The sequence below is a fragment of the Hippopotamus amphibius genome, chromosome 3, assembly GCF_030028045.1.
Source record: "Hippopotamus amphibius kiboko isolate mHipAmp2 chromosome 3, mHipAmp2.hap2, whole genome shotgun sequence".
NCBI lineage: Eukaryota > Metazoa > Chordata > Mammalia > Artiodactyla > Hippopotamidae > Hippopotamus > Hippopotamus amphibius.
In genome coordinates, this window is record NC_080188.1 from 25,807,096 (window position 1) to 25,823,950 (window position 16,855).

General features: G+C 40.8%; 1 protein-coding gene across 4 annotated transcripts in view; it reads left to right on the top strand.

Moving 5' to 3' along the window:
• The window catches only part of ATP10D (ATPase phospholipid transporting 10D (putative)), a 109,766-nt gene that overhangs the window by 63,188 nt on the left and 29,723 nt on the right, over window positions 1-16,855 (top strand). For all 4 annotated transcript variants that reach the window (XR_009052511.1, XM_057725826.1, XM_057725828.1 and 1 more), the window contains 6 exons: window positions 384-622; window positions 8,019-8,207; window positions 10,357-10,966; window positions 11,600-11,706; window positions 14,260-14,386; window positions 15,982-16,166. Coding sequence is in view for 3 of the 4 variants with exons in the window: in XM_057725826.1 (XP_057581809.1) it covers window positions 384-622; window positions 8,019-8,207; window positions 10,357-10,966; window positions 11,600-11,706; window positions 14,260-14,386; window positions 15,982-16,166 (1,457 nt within the window). In the remaining variant the exon portion in view is untranslated. The remainder of the gene's footprint in view (window positions 1-383; window positions 623-8,018; window positions 8,208-10,356; window positions 10,967-11,599; window positions 11,707-14,259; window positions 14,387-15,981; window positions 16,167-16,855) is intronic.

The following is a 16,855-nucleotide window of genomic DNA, read 5'->3' on the forward strand; positions in this document are numbered from 1 at the left end:
GAGATTGAAAGTGAAAGTGAAAGAGGGGAGCCTTGTAAGAATGAAGTCCTTGAGAAGGGCGTGCAGATCACAGAGGAAGGGCAGATCACAGAGGAAGGTTTGGTGTTTGAAACTTCATCCGTAGTAGTAGGAGGGAGGGCAGAGAGTTTGGATACAGATGCAGATAGGTTGGTAGATTTGACCATGGGGAGAGAAGGGAGTTCCTCTCTGACTGCTTCTGCTTTTCTCAATGATGTAAGTCCATTAACTCAGAATATTGGAGGAGTTTGGAGTCCAGGTTAAAAAGGGAAGAGATGGTGTGACATACCTGTTTAAGTAAATGCCTGACATACTCAATCTGCATGTGTTTCAGGGAATGACCCAGTGTGATTTTTATCCCTCAGCCAAGAGGTTAGAGTCCTATCAGGAAACTGCCTCTGAAGATGAAGATTCTGCTGGCACTCCCCATGGCTCCCTCAGCAATATGGCGAAACCGAGGGCCCCCAGCTGCAGGACGGTTCACAATGGGCCTTTAGGAAGTGTATCGTCGAATCATCTTACTGGGAGCTGTTTTGCTCTAGGAAGTGGAGAAGGAGCCAGTGAAGTGCCTCATTCCAGACAGGCTGCTTTCAGTAGCCCCATTGTAAGTGTGAAGAGGTGACGTGAATCGTCTGACCACGATGAATAATGAAAGAACATCCTCACAATTATAACAGAGCCAAACACTGTTGTCTTTTCTGTCTGAGAGGAGGCTGTATAAGTGCAGTTCAGTGTGATTGCCACACATTCACAATGTCCTAATTTTAGAGATAATTCAGTGTTGAGAGAGAGTATATCATTTCTGAAAAAACATGATGTTTCTGGTCAGGGTCGATAGCCTGGAGAAAGCTGCCTTGGTTTAAGGGTCATGGCCCACTTTCAGAACCAGCAAAACTTACCAGAGGTATCTGTAGACAGGTAAGTGTGTCTACCTGATAGGGAAATTCAAAGGCCTTCTGGTATCCTCCAAGACCTTTTTACCTCTTTGCACTCTTCCCACAAATCCCACCAAATCTTGTCCTCTTCCCCATCCCTAGTCCTCAGAAGGTCATTTTCTAATATTTCTATATCAGAACTCAACAGGGTGTGTTCTTGAGTCCTGAGGGGAAAACAGAGAAGAAGGACCACGTGGAAGATGGGAAAGAGAAAAGATACTCGTGTGAAAGAATTAGAAATTGAAAGTTCTGCTGTACTTAAAATTACTTCTATAAAATTTCAGCTGCCTTCTCTGCCCTCTGCATTTCATTAACTCTTGTGTGAACCAACACGAGGGTTCCCCAACCATGAGACTGGTAAGCAGTTGGTGACCTCTTCAATAGGTTACATAACAAGAAAGAAAATAGCTTTGGGGAAACTTTGTGTTTCTACATTGAATTTATGTACAATTTCATAGTAGAGATATGATCTGAGTATACCCCAAAGATCTCATTTGTCCTGGAAAAGCCTTGAGGGGAATCTGGCTCTTTTCAAAGCTCCAACAAATGTGTAATTTCAGCAACTAGGAAGATCATTTCACTGCAACTCATCCTGTGCATTTCTGTGGCCCTAAGGACGTAATACCTGTTACATTCTATCGTTACCATATGTCAGGCTATTCCAAACATCTGGACTTAATTTTTCTCCAACTTCTGGAAAAAAGAAAAGGGAAAGAATGCACACAACCGCTTCTTTGTTGTGTCATTTTCAGGCTGTATCAGACATAGGTATCTATTTTCTTCTGTTTTTATCAATTTTCCCCATTCCTTTGCTGATCTTCTATTTCCCACCCCCCTGCAGTTAACCACATGTTGACTCATGATTGGTTGGAAGTCAAGGATGTTAGCAACCAGGTGGAACTGAGCCACGGTCTCCCTCTCAGTTTCGTGATCCAGCCTCACTCTTTTTCTGGAACAAAGGATTGTTTCCTAGTGTAAAGTCATTATGATTTTTGTACCATTTCCCATCTAAAATTTATTCTCCCCTCACCGCCTACCTCTCTCTGCCAGAGCTGATGAAACACTTACTTCTTTAAATACTATTTCTTCTGAAGATTTCTCAGACTCTCTCTTCTCAGCTCCGAGTTCTGTTTACACAGACCCTCCTGCCCGTCAGTCCCTTAGTCCTCATGACATTGGCCTTATTCTGCCTCTGACATAGACCTTGCTCCTTGAGAGCAAGGACTTTATCATCTTCAGTCCTCAGCGTCTAAGGTCAGTGCCTCACATGTCTACTCTCAATAAGGTATCGTGAAGGTGGTTATATGAAGCTGTTCAACAAGCTCAGTCTTCCCGTTCAGTCCGTTTTGTTTTCACTTGCCCTGTATCCCAGTGCCATGTGCTGATTATATAGATGCTCTGGGGTTGCTGCTTTGTTTTGTGTTTTCAATACTACATCCTTGCATATAGGATAAAGAGGTCTTCCTTGAAATAGGAGAGGATCTCTCACTCTTCCTCTAGACAAGCCGATTCTATCCTTCTTGGAGACTAAAGATTATTTTGAGGAAGCTGTAGATCCTTTGACCTAAAAAATTAGCATCTATAAAAATTGTGCATATGGTTTTAAAAGTCCATCCATGGAGCCCAGGTTGAGAACACCAGCTTGAGAGCACACTGAGAGCTGTGATGTCCGGAGGTGGAAGGTTGTAAGATGGTGCCCTTCGTAGGGGAGGCAAGGTGAGAGAGAGTAAGGATCTGAAGGCAGAGTGCTGGCAAAGGTGTGCCAGCATTGGGAGTTAGAATGTCACTGAGGACCATGAGTCCTGGGTTCATATGACCTATTTTAGAAATAGAAAACTTTACTTTGCCACTCAGTGTTTTTATGCTTCTTTAATCCTCTAGAAGTTTTCATTCAGCAAGCATGCTATTCATTCTACCTGGAGTGCTGTCCTCTTAGATCTTCATATGGTTGTTTCCTTTTTTTTCACTGAGGTCTCAGCTCTCAAATGTCACCTCCTCAGTAAGTCTTACCTACCACGCAGTCCAAAGTACATTCCATCCCTCCCACTGTTGTCTCAGTGTAGAAGCATTTCACTTATATGTTTATGGGTTAGTGTCTCCCCTACCTAGAATGTGAGTTCCACACACCAAGGATCCTGTCTGTTCTGTGCACCCCTCTTTCCATAGCTCCATAGATCAACAATAAATTTTATAAAATGAATGAATGAATTAATGGTCTAATGGAAGACAATGGCATAATACTAGACCCAGAGATATAATATGAATAAAACATGCCCCCAGCCTTCCGCTTTGTTCTAGGTAGACATATAAGTAAATAAAGATAATCCTGTATTGAAGATGCAGTAATGGTAGTTAATTCATAGTGTAATAAGGCAAAAAGAAGGGAGTCATCAACTCTACGGGGGTGAGAAGGGATCAAGAAGGGCTGCACAAAAGAGATAAAACTTAATTTGTGATTAATGAATAGGGGGTTACACAGTAGAAAAGGATGGAAGAGCACTTGGGGCAGACAGTGTGTGGTGTGTGCAAAGGCTCAGAACCACAGAATTGGGGAGGACATCGTGTGGAGGAAGAGCTGTCCATATGCAGTTATTGGCCTTTGTCTTTTTCCTTCAGGTCTGTGATAGTTAGGAATCTGAGGGAGAAGGCATTTGTGTCTATATTTAAGCCAGAAAATCCAGGTGGAGTGGCGAATCCCTAAGACTGGAGTGAGGGTAGCAGTGGGAAATGAAATAAAACCCTCGGGTACAGGTGGAGCTAGGGCAGGAGTAGGGCACAGTATTAGAGCTTGGTCAGCTTGACCTCCCATATGGAATATCTTTGTCCATTATTAAGCCATGGACATTTTAGATTTTGCATATACAATTAAAACGGGTCCTAGTCACTCTCAGTTTTAAAACAAACTTAACATTCAGTATACAGTAAGGCTACCCAGAAGCTTTGGCAGACCCTATGGGAGGACAAAGAGAAATCTTGACCAGTGTTTGCTTGTTTAATTTGGATTTATATAGGGTGAAAAAAGAAAAGAAAGGGAGGGAGGGAGGAAGAAAGGAAGGGAGGAGAGGCGGAATAAGGGGGTAGGGAGAGAGGAAGAAAGAAAGGTGAATGTGAAATCTGGTAGGAAAGCATAATATGAACCATAGGGGCAAATCTAAAATTTCAGACAGACGTGTATCTAAGATTAGGACAAAGATGTTGGAATCCCACCATGAAACAGATAAGGCTTAGTTTAATTATGGGAGGCTGTCCACATCGTGTTCTGTGTTCTCTAATTAGGAGTATACATTTTCTCTGCATTAAAAAAAATTGTCTATTTGAGGTCAAGTGGGAGGGGTTTATGTATTTGCTTTCTAAGGAGTAACATCTTTTTAATCTGTTTCTCCACCCCTTTTGTGGAATATGAAACCAGCAAGTGTTTGATAGTAACATTTTATGGCTTAGCCATGTGCCAGTTACTGAGTTAGGGATCCAAAAATCTATAAGATATGTTCGGTCATAAAAAAGAATGAAATAATGCCATTTGCAGCAATGTGGATGGACCTAGAGATTATCATATTAAGTGAAGTAAGTCAGAGAAAGACACATATCATATGATACCACTTATATGTGGAATCTAAAAAACTGATACAAATGAATTTACTTACAAAACAAAAATAGACTGAGACACAGAAAACAAACTTACGGTTACCACAGAAGAAAAGGAGGAGGGTTAAGTTAGAAATATGGGATTAACAGATACAACTACTATACATAAAATATATAAGCAACAAGGATTTACTGTATAGCATAGGGAACTATATTCAATGTCATATTAATAATGGAAAAGAATTTGAAAAAGAATCGTTGTAGATCTAACTGAATCACTTTGCTGTACACCTGCAACATTGTAAATCAACTATTTTTCAATTTTAAAAAATGTACAAAAATCTATAAGATACAGTCCTTCCTTTAAAGGAATTTACCCTGTGGGGAGGGAAGTACCTATTCATGGAATCATTTAAAGCTGGATGGTTCTTGGGATAATCAGAGTTCAGAGAAGGCAGGAGTGGTCCCATCATAAAAAAAAAAAAAAAAAGAGAGCAGAAGTCAATTTTGTAATAGAAGGTCTCCATGAGGAAGATTTGGATCTTAGGAGAAAACACCTGTGATGCAATCTTATGTATAAGAATTGCATGTGATAACTTTATAATTTCTCCTCAATTCAGCAACTAAAATCTTAGTTACTAGGGATTAACTTATTTTTAAAAATTAATTAAGGTTTTTTGGGGCTGTATTGGGTCTTCATTGCTGTGTACAGGCTTTCTCTAGCTGCGGAGAGTGGGGGCGACTCTTTGTTGTGGTGCTCGAGCTTCTCATTGCAGTGGCTTCTCTGTTGTATGGCATGGGCTCTGGCTCACGGGCTTCAGTAGGCTCGCAGGCTTTAGAGCGAAAGCTTGGTAGTTGTGGCTCATGGGCTTATTTGCTCTGCGGTATGTGGGATCTTCCCGGCCCAGGGATTGAACCCGTGTCCCCTGCATTGGCAGGCAGATTCTTAACCACTGTGCCACCAGGGAAGTCCCTAACTTATTTTGGAGACAACAACTACAGTGGAAGAATATTCTGTTACTGAAGTTTCATTTTGACATGGATCTTTCCTTAAATCTTCTGGGCTCTTCTTTATACTATTTTATGATGCTTTTAGGGTCTTGTGTGGTCCTGAGTGTCTCACATTTATTTTGATAGTACTTTTTTGTGTTTTGATAAACACAGTTTTGCTGACTAGAGCTCCAGCTTTGGTCAGCTCCAGGATCTAGGACCTCTTTTATTCTCATGATCACAGCACAGATTCTTAAGTTCCCCAAATGGCATTTTAGATTGACTTATGTCAATAGCGTTTGTCTCAAAGACAAAGTTACAAATCTTTTGTTAGCCTTAGAGCAACTTCAAAAGGCAGTAGAGTCCTTATGTTCTGAAGCCAGTTATTAGTCAATGTGGAGATCATTGGCACAATGAAATCACCATTTGCTTCTAAGGTCCCTAACTCAACCTTAATCATGTTCCAAAGAACAAACGTCTCTAAAAAATAAAATTAGGGAGACCTGCACATACTAGCCTCTTCCTGGAGAATCCTGGTACCCATTAAATGCTCTGAGAAGTGCTACAATAAAGAGACTTGTTTAGGGATATCCCTGATGGTCCAGTGGTTAAGACTGCCCTTCCAGTGCAGGGAGCATGGGTTTGATCCCTGTTTGAGGAAGTAATAGCTCACCTGTGGCAAGGCCGAGAAAAAAAAAACAAAACAAAAGACCTGTTTAAATATTTCTTAAATTTGTTTCAGTATGGAACTCTTTGGGGTTTTGCTTAATATGCATAAACGTTCTGAGAAAGATGCTTCTAGAAATATTGCTCCAGCCCATGGCATCTCTCAGACTCACTAGATGGCATCATCATAGACCTTCATCAGTCCTGTGCAGCAACGTTCCTGAGTATCGAGTGACGAAGAAGTCTCAGACGTTGCGACTCTCTTCTGCTGACTTTGGCAAAGGGGTCCTCAAGGAAAGGATGGTTCTCTGAGTAACGGAGGGCCCAGCACAGGCATTGGCTCAGTGTTACTACATGTGAGACTCAGGAGGAAATGTGGCCAACTCATTACGGCCTTCAGATTCCAAGTGCTTATGCATTCCATCAAACCAAAACAAGATTCAGATTTTGTTAAGTCAAATATCACAGACCAAGAGATGCTGTTTTTAGGTAGAAATTTATGAATGCTTTGCGACAGCAGAAAACTGGGACCTTTGAAACCCACTGTTAGCCTGGTAACCTGCCTAAAGGTGAGCGTATCATTTGAGAAGGAAAAAGATCATTAAATTATTTAAGGGTTTCTCTTGTGCTGGTTTCATCTCACTCATTGTCTCATTTACTTTATACAGCCACCCTGTGAGGTAGGTGTACTCTTTACCATTATTCAGAGGAGAGAAAATGAAGCTCAGAGGGTTAAGCAAGCTGCCTGAGGCCCCTAGTGATTATGCAGTGGGTCTAGGACCTGAACCCAAACCCATATGATTTCCAGCCTGTGCTCTTTTCTTGTTGAGCCTATGCTAAATCTCACCAAACTCCTAGGCATAAAATGCAAGCTATGGCCACTCTTGAGTCTAATATCACACGTCTTTGTATTTTACTCTGTTGTCTCCATCATCTCTCCTGGCTTTCCCGCAGTCAGGACTCCTCTAGAATACAATGGCACTCTTGTGAAAACTTCGTTCAGAAGACATGGCCCCTCTTTTGACTCATCTGAAAAGTTTATAAAACAGTTGACTACATATTACAGATTTCTACTACAACATTCTTCTGTTAAAACTAGTACTTCTAAATACGAGTGAGAAGTACCATGTTAAACAAAAAGAAATATTTTTCCCCCAAAAGCAAACTTCTCAAAGGCAATTTGTAAAAGAAATTGTACAAAAGAGAGGGCTCTAGGGCACAGTTGCCAAATATATTTGATGATCAGAAATCTCTTAGAGGGATCCTTGGGTGTTAATGTCTTGTAGACTATTACTAGGAAGTATAGGTGAACTCTGTTAGTCTGCTTATAGTAATTTTTATTTCAGACGGTTGGTTTTTAACAGTAGCAGTGATTTCAGCCATAAAATATTTTGTTAAAATAACATGAATAATGCCCTTACTTTTAAAAGCATTGATATTCATCTGTTGCTGTTGGATGAATATATGCACAAGGGAGAATCCTAGACACAACTAAAATATAGTTCTGCCCTGTATATTTCAAAATAAGGAAACATTCATGAAGTATATTTTGGTGAAAGGCATTGTACCTATCTTACTTACTTTCATAGTGAAGGTAGTCTCCATTCATATTATGCATTCTGGATTTTCCATTTAATTTTTTGTCTTTTATTTCCCTCCCATTATTCTCACCTCCCATGACACCGCGTACATTAAATCTTTTTTAGAAGAATAAAGGTTACTGTCTCATGCTTCATAGATTCCGGTTAGAAAACCTCATGTAGATTTAAAACTCATATTTTTAGGTACTTATTGTAACAACACTTTGTCTTATTGGACCTTCAGGAAACAGATGTGGTTCCGGACACCAGGCTTTTGGGCAAGTTTAGTCAGATTACGTCTCAGCTTTTTACCCCACTGGATGAGACTCTCCCAGATCCACCACTGGAGACTCTGTACATCACTGACTTCTTTATTGCATTGGCGATTTGCAACACAGTCGTGGTTTCTGCTCCTAATCAACCACGGCAAAAGGTGAGTCTCTAATGCAGACAGGGGTCACCTTCTGGAAGAGGACTTTGGGTTTAAATGTCCTTGTTATGTGGTCTTATTACGTGGATCGTAATTAACAATAGTAGCAGGTCGCATTTATACATTACTTAATCTGTACTCTGAACTTACGATGTTCTAAGTGATTTACTGGTACACGTGTGTTTAATCTTCCCAACAGTCCCATGAGTTAGGTGCTGTTATCTACTATTCCCCATTTTACAGATGAGCTTAAGGAACTTGCCCAGGATCACAGGACCAGTTTGTGGGGGAGATGGTGTTGAACCCAGGAAGTAGGGCTCAGAGCAACTGTACTGTTTTGTCTCTAGGAGGATAACTGATGAGAGGAGTTCTTGGGGATTGTGACTCTGTTCATTTTCCTTTAGTTTGCTTACTAAATTGAAGCTTTCTGTGAAACTTCTGAGACCGCCAACATATGCACTACATCAAGCAAAATATAAATAAAGTATTAGATCCATTATCATGTTTAATGGTAATGTACCTTTTCATGTACCAGTTGGGTAATGTAAACTCAATCGCTCCAATGTATCTATAATATACCAAGGTTCTGCAGTTCCCACACAAGCTGGATTTTTAAAGTCTCTTTGTAGCTTAGAATTCATGGAAAATTCATTTCAATTAAAAAGAGAAACTTGTTTTAGAGACTGGCAATTCACCACTTGCTGTGCTGTCTTCCTTGAGTATAACTATCTCCCCTTCTGCACACATCTACTTAAAATTCAATTTGCAGTACAACCCAATTAAATTTTAATTTTCTATCAGATCACTTTCTCTTGGCAACTTCAGAGGTGGTCAATTTTAACGTAAAAATAATTTACTTTCCATTAAGCTTGCATTGGATCAGAAACTGTATTTTTATAAGATTTCAACTAGAAATTTGCTCTTTGAAAATTTATTATGTAGTCAGAGAATAAATCACTGGATGGTTCTGTTTTTCTCCCCATGTAACACTTTTCCATATACATCTGTTTCCAATGCAGACATCTTCTGGCGTTTTCTGCTTAAGAAATATAGTTGCCTTATCTCCAAAGAATATAATATTCTGTGACCTGAAAGAAAACCTCTGTAGACATATGAGAGCCTAAGCCTCATGATATCTTAAGGTAGTGATAGGCAGGCAGTGAATAAAGAGCTAACCAGAATTCATGTGGAGGACAGAAACTTCATTTGTGGTTGAGTTTCACTTTTCTTTTTTGACTTGCCAGTAAGTTTGAAAATTGACCAGCATGAGTCCCTCAAACTATCATAAAATTAATAATTATTAGGAGAAAACTCTTTAATTCCTTGGGCATGTCTAGATGAGAAAATTTTAGGATTCAATTAATTCATCTCCCCAGCTAGTATTAAATTCTAAATTTAATTGCTGATAAGAGTTTAGAAGAAATCAGGCTATGAACAAGAAAAAGTTCTATAAAAATAGAAATTTGAATTCATGTTATGATATGCTGATAATTCTTCCAGAAGCTGCTTTGTTTATTGGCCTATTTTTCTTAAAAGGTCATGTTAAACTTTTTTAGAACCTGGAAAATGAAAGAAAAAATTACATTTTGTTTATCTTTTGACTGAGTTTTTTCCAGTGTTTTAAGTATATATTATGATTCATTTGTTTTTATACTGCTCATGCTATTTTTATAGCTTTTTCAATATTGCCCTGTAATCTTTATCAACTTGATCTTTAAATGTTATATCACATTTTAAGAAGTTGTTTCTAATTTGCTGTTATTGAATACTTGCTTGTAATTTTTAAATTGTTATTGGTAGGATGCATATAATAAAGCTTATTGATTTTTTTAATAGTTTATATCATTAGGAAAACTTGCTATACGTATGCCCACTGCTAGCAATGTTAGCGTTTTATGTCTTTCTATCAGTTGTCAGATTTCTTCCTAAATGGTTGTGGAAATTCATGGTGCCATCAACATTATCACATCGTTTTCGTCGTGGCTTTTTAAATTTTTATTACTGTTTTCTGTGGCAGCTGTAAGGATGAAGCAGGCTGCTATGTGAGGGACTGGTAGCTCTTCATATCTCCTTTTTCCCCCCAGTTTGACTTCTGCTGTTATCAACTGCGTTTGACTGTATTATTGGGACCTTCCCATATTATCTTTCCTAGATCGGACTCTCTTCTCTGCGTGGAATGCCCATTAAGTCTTTGGAAGAGATTAAAAACCTCTTCCAGAGGCTGTCTGTCCGAAGATCAAGTTCGCCATCTCTTGCCGGTGGGAAAGAACCATCCTCTGAGGTCCCAAATACCTTTGTGAGCAAACTGTCTCTCTTTAGTCGAATGAAACCGGCTTCACCTGTGGAGGAAGAGGTCTCCCAGACAAGTGAGAGCCCCCAGGGCTCTGGTAACTCCGCTTGTCCCGCCGAAACTGAGAAAGAGAACAGCGATGTGGGCGTCCCCGACGGCGAGGTGGAATCCCTCCCTGGACAGCCCTCGGCCCGCAGCCTCTGCTACGAGGCCGAGAGCCCGGATGAAGCGGCCTTAGTGTATGCCGCCCGGGCTTACCAGTGCGCCCTGCAGTCCCGGACCCCAGAGCAGGTCACGGTGGACTTTGCTGCTTTGGGACCATTAACATTTCAACTCCTACACATCCTGCCCTTCGACTCAGTAAGGAAAAGAATGTCCGTTGTGGTCCGGCACCCCCTTTCCAATCAAGTCGTGGTGTATACAAAGGGCGCCGATTCTGTCATCATGGAGTTGCTCTCCGTGGCTTCCCCAGGTGGGTTCATACAGGAATGAGAGGGAAGAGATGGGAAAGGCTCGGAGATTGAAGGGCCACTCGCAATGATTTTATAAAGGCAGGCAAGCAGATCTGGGGGGATCCGTCACACTTGGTGAAGAAGGGGAAGCTGCCTAGGATTTGGTGAGAAAGCACCTAAGTTTTGCGATTACATAAACAGGCTTCAAATCTGGATTCTGACATTAGCTGTGTCTTGATAAAGTTACCTAACTGTCCTGTGCCTTCAATAAGTGGGGATTATGGTACCTCCTTTATAGGTTCCTGAGAGGTTTAATGATATACTGTATGTAATATATGCAGCACCTCTGCCCAGAGTCCAGAAAATGATAAATGCTCAATAAACGACAGCCAGCATCATTATAATCATAGTTACAGTCATTATTGATGGTGTGGGAATGGTGTTTGTGTTAATAAGTTCCTGGTACTTTTCTTTTCCCAGGGAGAAAGGGACAAGGGAAAGATTTATCCTGAGGGGTCCCTTTTATAAATGCACATTTGGGATTCAGAACTATAAGGCCTTTTGTTTGTTGTGGGTTAAATTACTATTGTTTTAAAAAATGTCTGTCATTGAGTAAACTGGTGGGAACAGGTGTGTTTTGTTAATTATTTCAGGTGGACCAAGTCTGGAAAAACAGCAGATGATAATAAGAGAGAAAACCCAGCAGCACTTGGATGACTACGCCAAACAAGGCCTGCGCACTCTGTGTATAGCAAAGAGGGTGAGTCTGCTGGCTGTGCCTGTCGGCTTCCTTCCTTCCCTGGTTCAACTATCATTTAATGAAAACGAATGTGTATCAGACCCGATCCAGGCATCGGGGAAAGTTCTTGGGCCACTGGCTCTCTTTTCATCTTGCTTCTTTATTCTTGCTATATTAGTTGGTTGGTTCTCAAAGTATTTTGCCAGAAAGGTGCCTAAAAGTTATATTTTTTTAGTTCTCCTATGTTTCAATATATGTGAGTGCTTTTGTATGGAAACTGCAGTATGGCTAAGACTAAAAATCCCTGGACCCTACTCTCTTTCTCTGAGTACCTTGTAAATATCATTCTTCCATCTTACAGCATTAAATGCACTTTGAAAGGAATGAGGCCAGAGACTGGCCTTAATTTTCCCCTTTATAAGTTCTTGATATTTTTTCCTTATGTGCTCGTAAGTCTTTATCTGTAAATCCAGGTAAATTTCCTAAATATTATCTTGGTGTATATCTCAGTGTATATACTGGGACATAGTGTATCCCTTCTAGATAAAAATTTAAGTAATAAGAAAGAAGACAGAGCTCCAAGAAGTGATTTGAGGTGTGTTACTACCAGAACCACCCCTAGGGGCATGGGAGGAACAGAGATATGGAGACTTTTAAGAGTGAATTGGTCAAGTTTTTTGTGCCACCTGGCCAGTGGGGTATGGCTTAGGTATTGACCAATCAAACTGCTCAGCTGTAATGAGGCTCTGCAAGGCCTTACACCCTTATGTTACTTTCTCTCATTGATAAGCCAAAACATCCCCAGCCCCATCCCTACAACCATGGCCACAACCGCATCCCCAGCTGCACACCTAGATAGTGTTTCTTCTTTCAGTGCAGACTCAGCTAGCTCATTGTTTCAGAGTAGAGCAGGGGCAGGAGAAGGTGGGGAAGTCTACTTAGGGTAGAGAAGGAGAATCTAGTAAGGGCTAGTGCAAGAGAAGGATGTGCTTATGGGGGAGGGAGGGAGTCTGTTGTCAGCATATAGCAGAAAATTTTCTCTTTGTTTCTTGTCCTTCAGTGTTTATCAATCAGCCCACATAGGGGAAAATATTGGAGAAGAACCAAGGAGGCTACTCTTGCCAACTCTCCCTTTTCTCCATAACTACCTCCCACCTGTTCTGTCTTCTCCTCCCTCCCTGGCTCTGAGCCCCACAGTTAAATTTTGCTGTGTTAGAAGCCAGAAGTATCAACATTCTCTCCTTCATTCAGGGCTCTAGCTGGTAGAGAAGATTGAGAGATACATGTTGATCAATGTATTGATGCTTTAATGGATGTCCAGTAATCCCCAAACCATAGAGCTCCTGGGAGAACTCAGTTGGAGACTAGCTAGGATCTGAGACCAACGTAGGCATCTCTCATTTCTTACCCAATTTCTAGTTCTTGGGAACTGCCTGAGGGAAAGTGGGATCTCTTGTAGACTCCAAGGCACTTCATCAACCAGCTGCATGGAGAATCAAAAGCCTGCCTCATATACAGATATAGGAAGAATGAAGAATTCAAGATCAAAACAGATCCTGTGCCTTTTCAGTGGAAAGATCCTGTCCTGATAAAAACGTAGCCCAATAGATGTCAGATTCTCCCAAATCAAATTACCTTGTGGGCAAGAACGAGTGGATGGAGAAATTGCCTCACCCCCTCTACTCCATGCTGCTTTATAAGAGCTGAAAGTAGATTTCTCCCCCTATAGCAACCTGAAGACAAAGGGAAAATGTATCATTGCTTCCTTCTCCAGGAATTCCACTTAATTTTTTGTGGAATTTTGAAGAGAGCTTTCTTGCTTCACCCATTTGGCCTTCTCTTTCTTTTAACCTTTACAAATACCCCGTAAACCAACTATCAAAAGAAATCAAAGGTACTGCTAGCTGTATAATACCTGAAACTGAATACCTGACACCACTTTTTCAGCTGTACCATTAGAATCACCCTGAATTTAACTTTTAAGCGTCTCCTTTCCCCCACCTGCATACTCCGTGGTTTAATTAAATAGGCTGACCCACTTTCTTTTCTTTTTATTTATTTATTTATATGTTTGTTTATTGGCTGTGTTGGGTCTTCGTTGCTGCACACAGGCTTTCTCTAGTTGTGGCGAGTGGGGGCTACTCCTCATTGCGATGCTCGGGTTCCTCATAGCTGTGGCTTCTCTTGTTGTGGAGCATGGGCTCTGGGCGCATGAGCTTCAGTAGTTGCGGCACAAAGGCTCAATAGTTGTGGCTCATGGGCTTAGTTGCTCCGTGGCATGTGGAATCCTCCCAGGGCAGGGCTCAAACCCGTGTCCCCTGCATTGGCAGGCGGATTCTTAGCCACTGCGCCACCTAGGAACGCCCCACTTTCATCTTATATGGTGCCTAGAATTTCCCAGAGATACTGAACTGCAGGGTCCATGCCTCCTCAGTGTGATACTAGTCTGATGACAGAGCTCAGGAAGTTTGTGACTGGCTAGTGGCGTGAGGATTTGGACCTGGCCTGAGTGAACCCAGAGAGAGGAACATGACAGGCTCATCACATGGCTTCATAGCTGTTTTCCCCTCACAGGTCATGAGTGACACTGAATATGCAGAGTGGCTGAGAAATCATTTTTTAGCTGAAACCAGCATTGACAACAGGGAAGAATTACTACTTGAATCTGCCATGAGGTTGGAGAACAAACTAACTTTACTTGGTAGGTATTGTCTGATGGAGAATTTTCAAAAATGCTTCATGTCTGTAAATTATTCACCAGTGCCTTTTTTTTTCACTTTGATCTAATAGATACATGTGGTTCTGCCCATCCTGTCCCAGTTTGATTTATACCCAGCTGCCCCTCCTTTCCAGTCCATTTTCCATTGCAGTGAAGGAATGAGACTTCATTTGTGGTGGGGGCAGGATGGTCATCCTTAAGATCATTTAAAAATTCAACTCTTAACAGAGAATACAAAGCCAATTAAATACCCTGGTTCAAGAGAGGAAAGCTAAAGTTTCTTGCCAGGCATTGGATATGGTATTTAATATGTTGTCTTCTTGACTCCATACAACAAATCTATTTTATTTAGGAGAAACTTGGGGCACAGAGCAGTTTAATGATTTGTTCAAAGTCACATGCTAGTTACTGGAAGAGCTGGGGAGAAGCTCAGATCTACCTCACTCCAGGGCCCACATTCTTTATTCTGTGCCTGCAACTGGGCTAATGGAATTTACTTCTCTCTCTTCTCTTACGTCCTGGTTGCAACTAAAAGTGCACACCTGACACCTCTTGTCTCAGATTGAGCTGCATCTAAAAATCACCTGGAGTGCTTTAAAAAATACCACTGCCTACCTGGGGATTCTGATTCAATTGGTCTGATACGTGGCCTGGCCATTTGACTTTTTCAAAGCTCCCCATGTAGTTCTAAGAGGCAGCCGAGGTTGAGAAGCACTGCTTTCGAGTCCAGGCATCTAGATTCTAACGTAAGTGCCGACACACCGAAACACCAGTCTCTGAGCTCTGTTCCTCGGCTTCAGAGAAAAACAGTGATCTGACTTGGTCTCTAGCCAATAGGTTAATGCTCTTCCTCCTAAGTTATTTCTCCATGACAGTGTGAGTGGTATAGATCCACATTTCCTCACTGCAATCCCAGACTCAAAACTGCTCTGTGGGTTTAGTGCCAAAACTCAATTAGCAGCAAAATCACGCCTGATTTGATAAGACAATTTAAAGTCTCTATCATCCTAATTAGTGTGATTGTTGTAATTTTGCTAAAAAATATTAATATGCTTGATTACCAGATGTTATAAAATATATATATATATCCTCTTACCTTTTAAAAATCTGCAAAAGTTTGACATTCTAAAACAGAGCTAGCCCCAGTTGTTACAGAAAAGGGAATTATGGACTTATAATATGAAAGAACATTAAAGATAGATATTATGTGTTACTGACCAGAACATTCTTTAAAAGCCTACCCTTTTCCTTGGGAGTATCACAGAATTATAAAACTGAGGAGTAAGAATATATAAGTAACTGAATGAAATCCCCTCAATTTACAGAGAAGCAAGCTAGCCAAAAGGAGAGCAAGGAAGTTTGATAAACTCATTAATTGCTAAGGCTTTCTTCCCAAAATATTACTTTGTACATGATTTTGGTCTGAGTCTTCACGCTTCATTTGGACCCCTCAAAGCTACTGGAATGGTTTGTATAGTTTAGGATTGGGTCAGCTAACAGAGTTCAATTACAGTTTAGGTGGGCTTCAGCTGGCTTTTGTTCCTTACATGCCCTGTTGCATTTTGCTTATTTTTTAGGTGCTACTGGCATCGAAGACCGTCTGCAGGAGGGGGTCTCTGAGTCTATAGAAGCCCTTCACAAAGCCGGAATCAAGATCTGGATGCTGACAGGGGACAAACAGGAGACAGCTGTCAATATTGCTTATGCCTGCAAACTGCTGGAGCCAGATGACAAGCTTTTCATCCTCAATACTGAAAGTAAAGTATGTATACTGATATTAATCCAATCTTTGTTTCTTCAGAGCCAGGGGAATATTTGTGATTTGATGACTGTATGGAGAAAGAAAAACCAATAACCATTAGCTCCTTGATAATTAGTTCTTCTGTCTAGCAACCTAGCTTGTTTAGGTTTGGAAAACATGATTCAAAGGAATTATTGCTGAAGAGAATTTCCTTTTTATTTGCTTCCCCACCCCCCACCCCCCCATACTGGATTATCACTGATTTGACAAGATTTAGACCATGATGACAAAATATGTCAAGCCCTGGGAAAGGAATCTGCCACCCTTGCAAGCTGAGGGGAAGTGTTGATTTCTGTTGGAATCAGGTGAATAGTTTCCTGGTAATTCTGAAATTAGGCTCAGAGACTAATCCTGCCCTCTAGTGGCAAATCTTAGCTAGTGCACCTGAGGCTATCAAAAGTTGGAAGAACTGTTTAAGGGAAGGGAAAAAAGGTTTTTGGGGGGTTTTCTGCTTTTTATTAAGGAGAAGGAATTTAAGAGGTTTGGACTCAGCCTGTTTTTTCCAATACCCCCTCTTCCCTCCACCCTTTCCACTAATCTCTAACTCAAATGTTCTAATCAATTAAACAAGCATTTTATAGTTTTTTCCAGAAGATTCTTAGTATAGTGATACTAAGATTTGTGCATATTGTTTAATTTTCTTGGAAAAC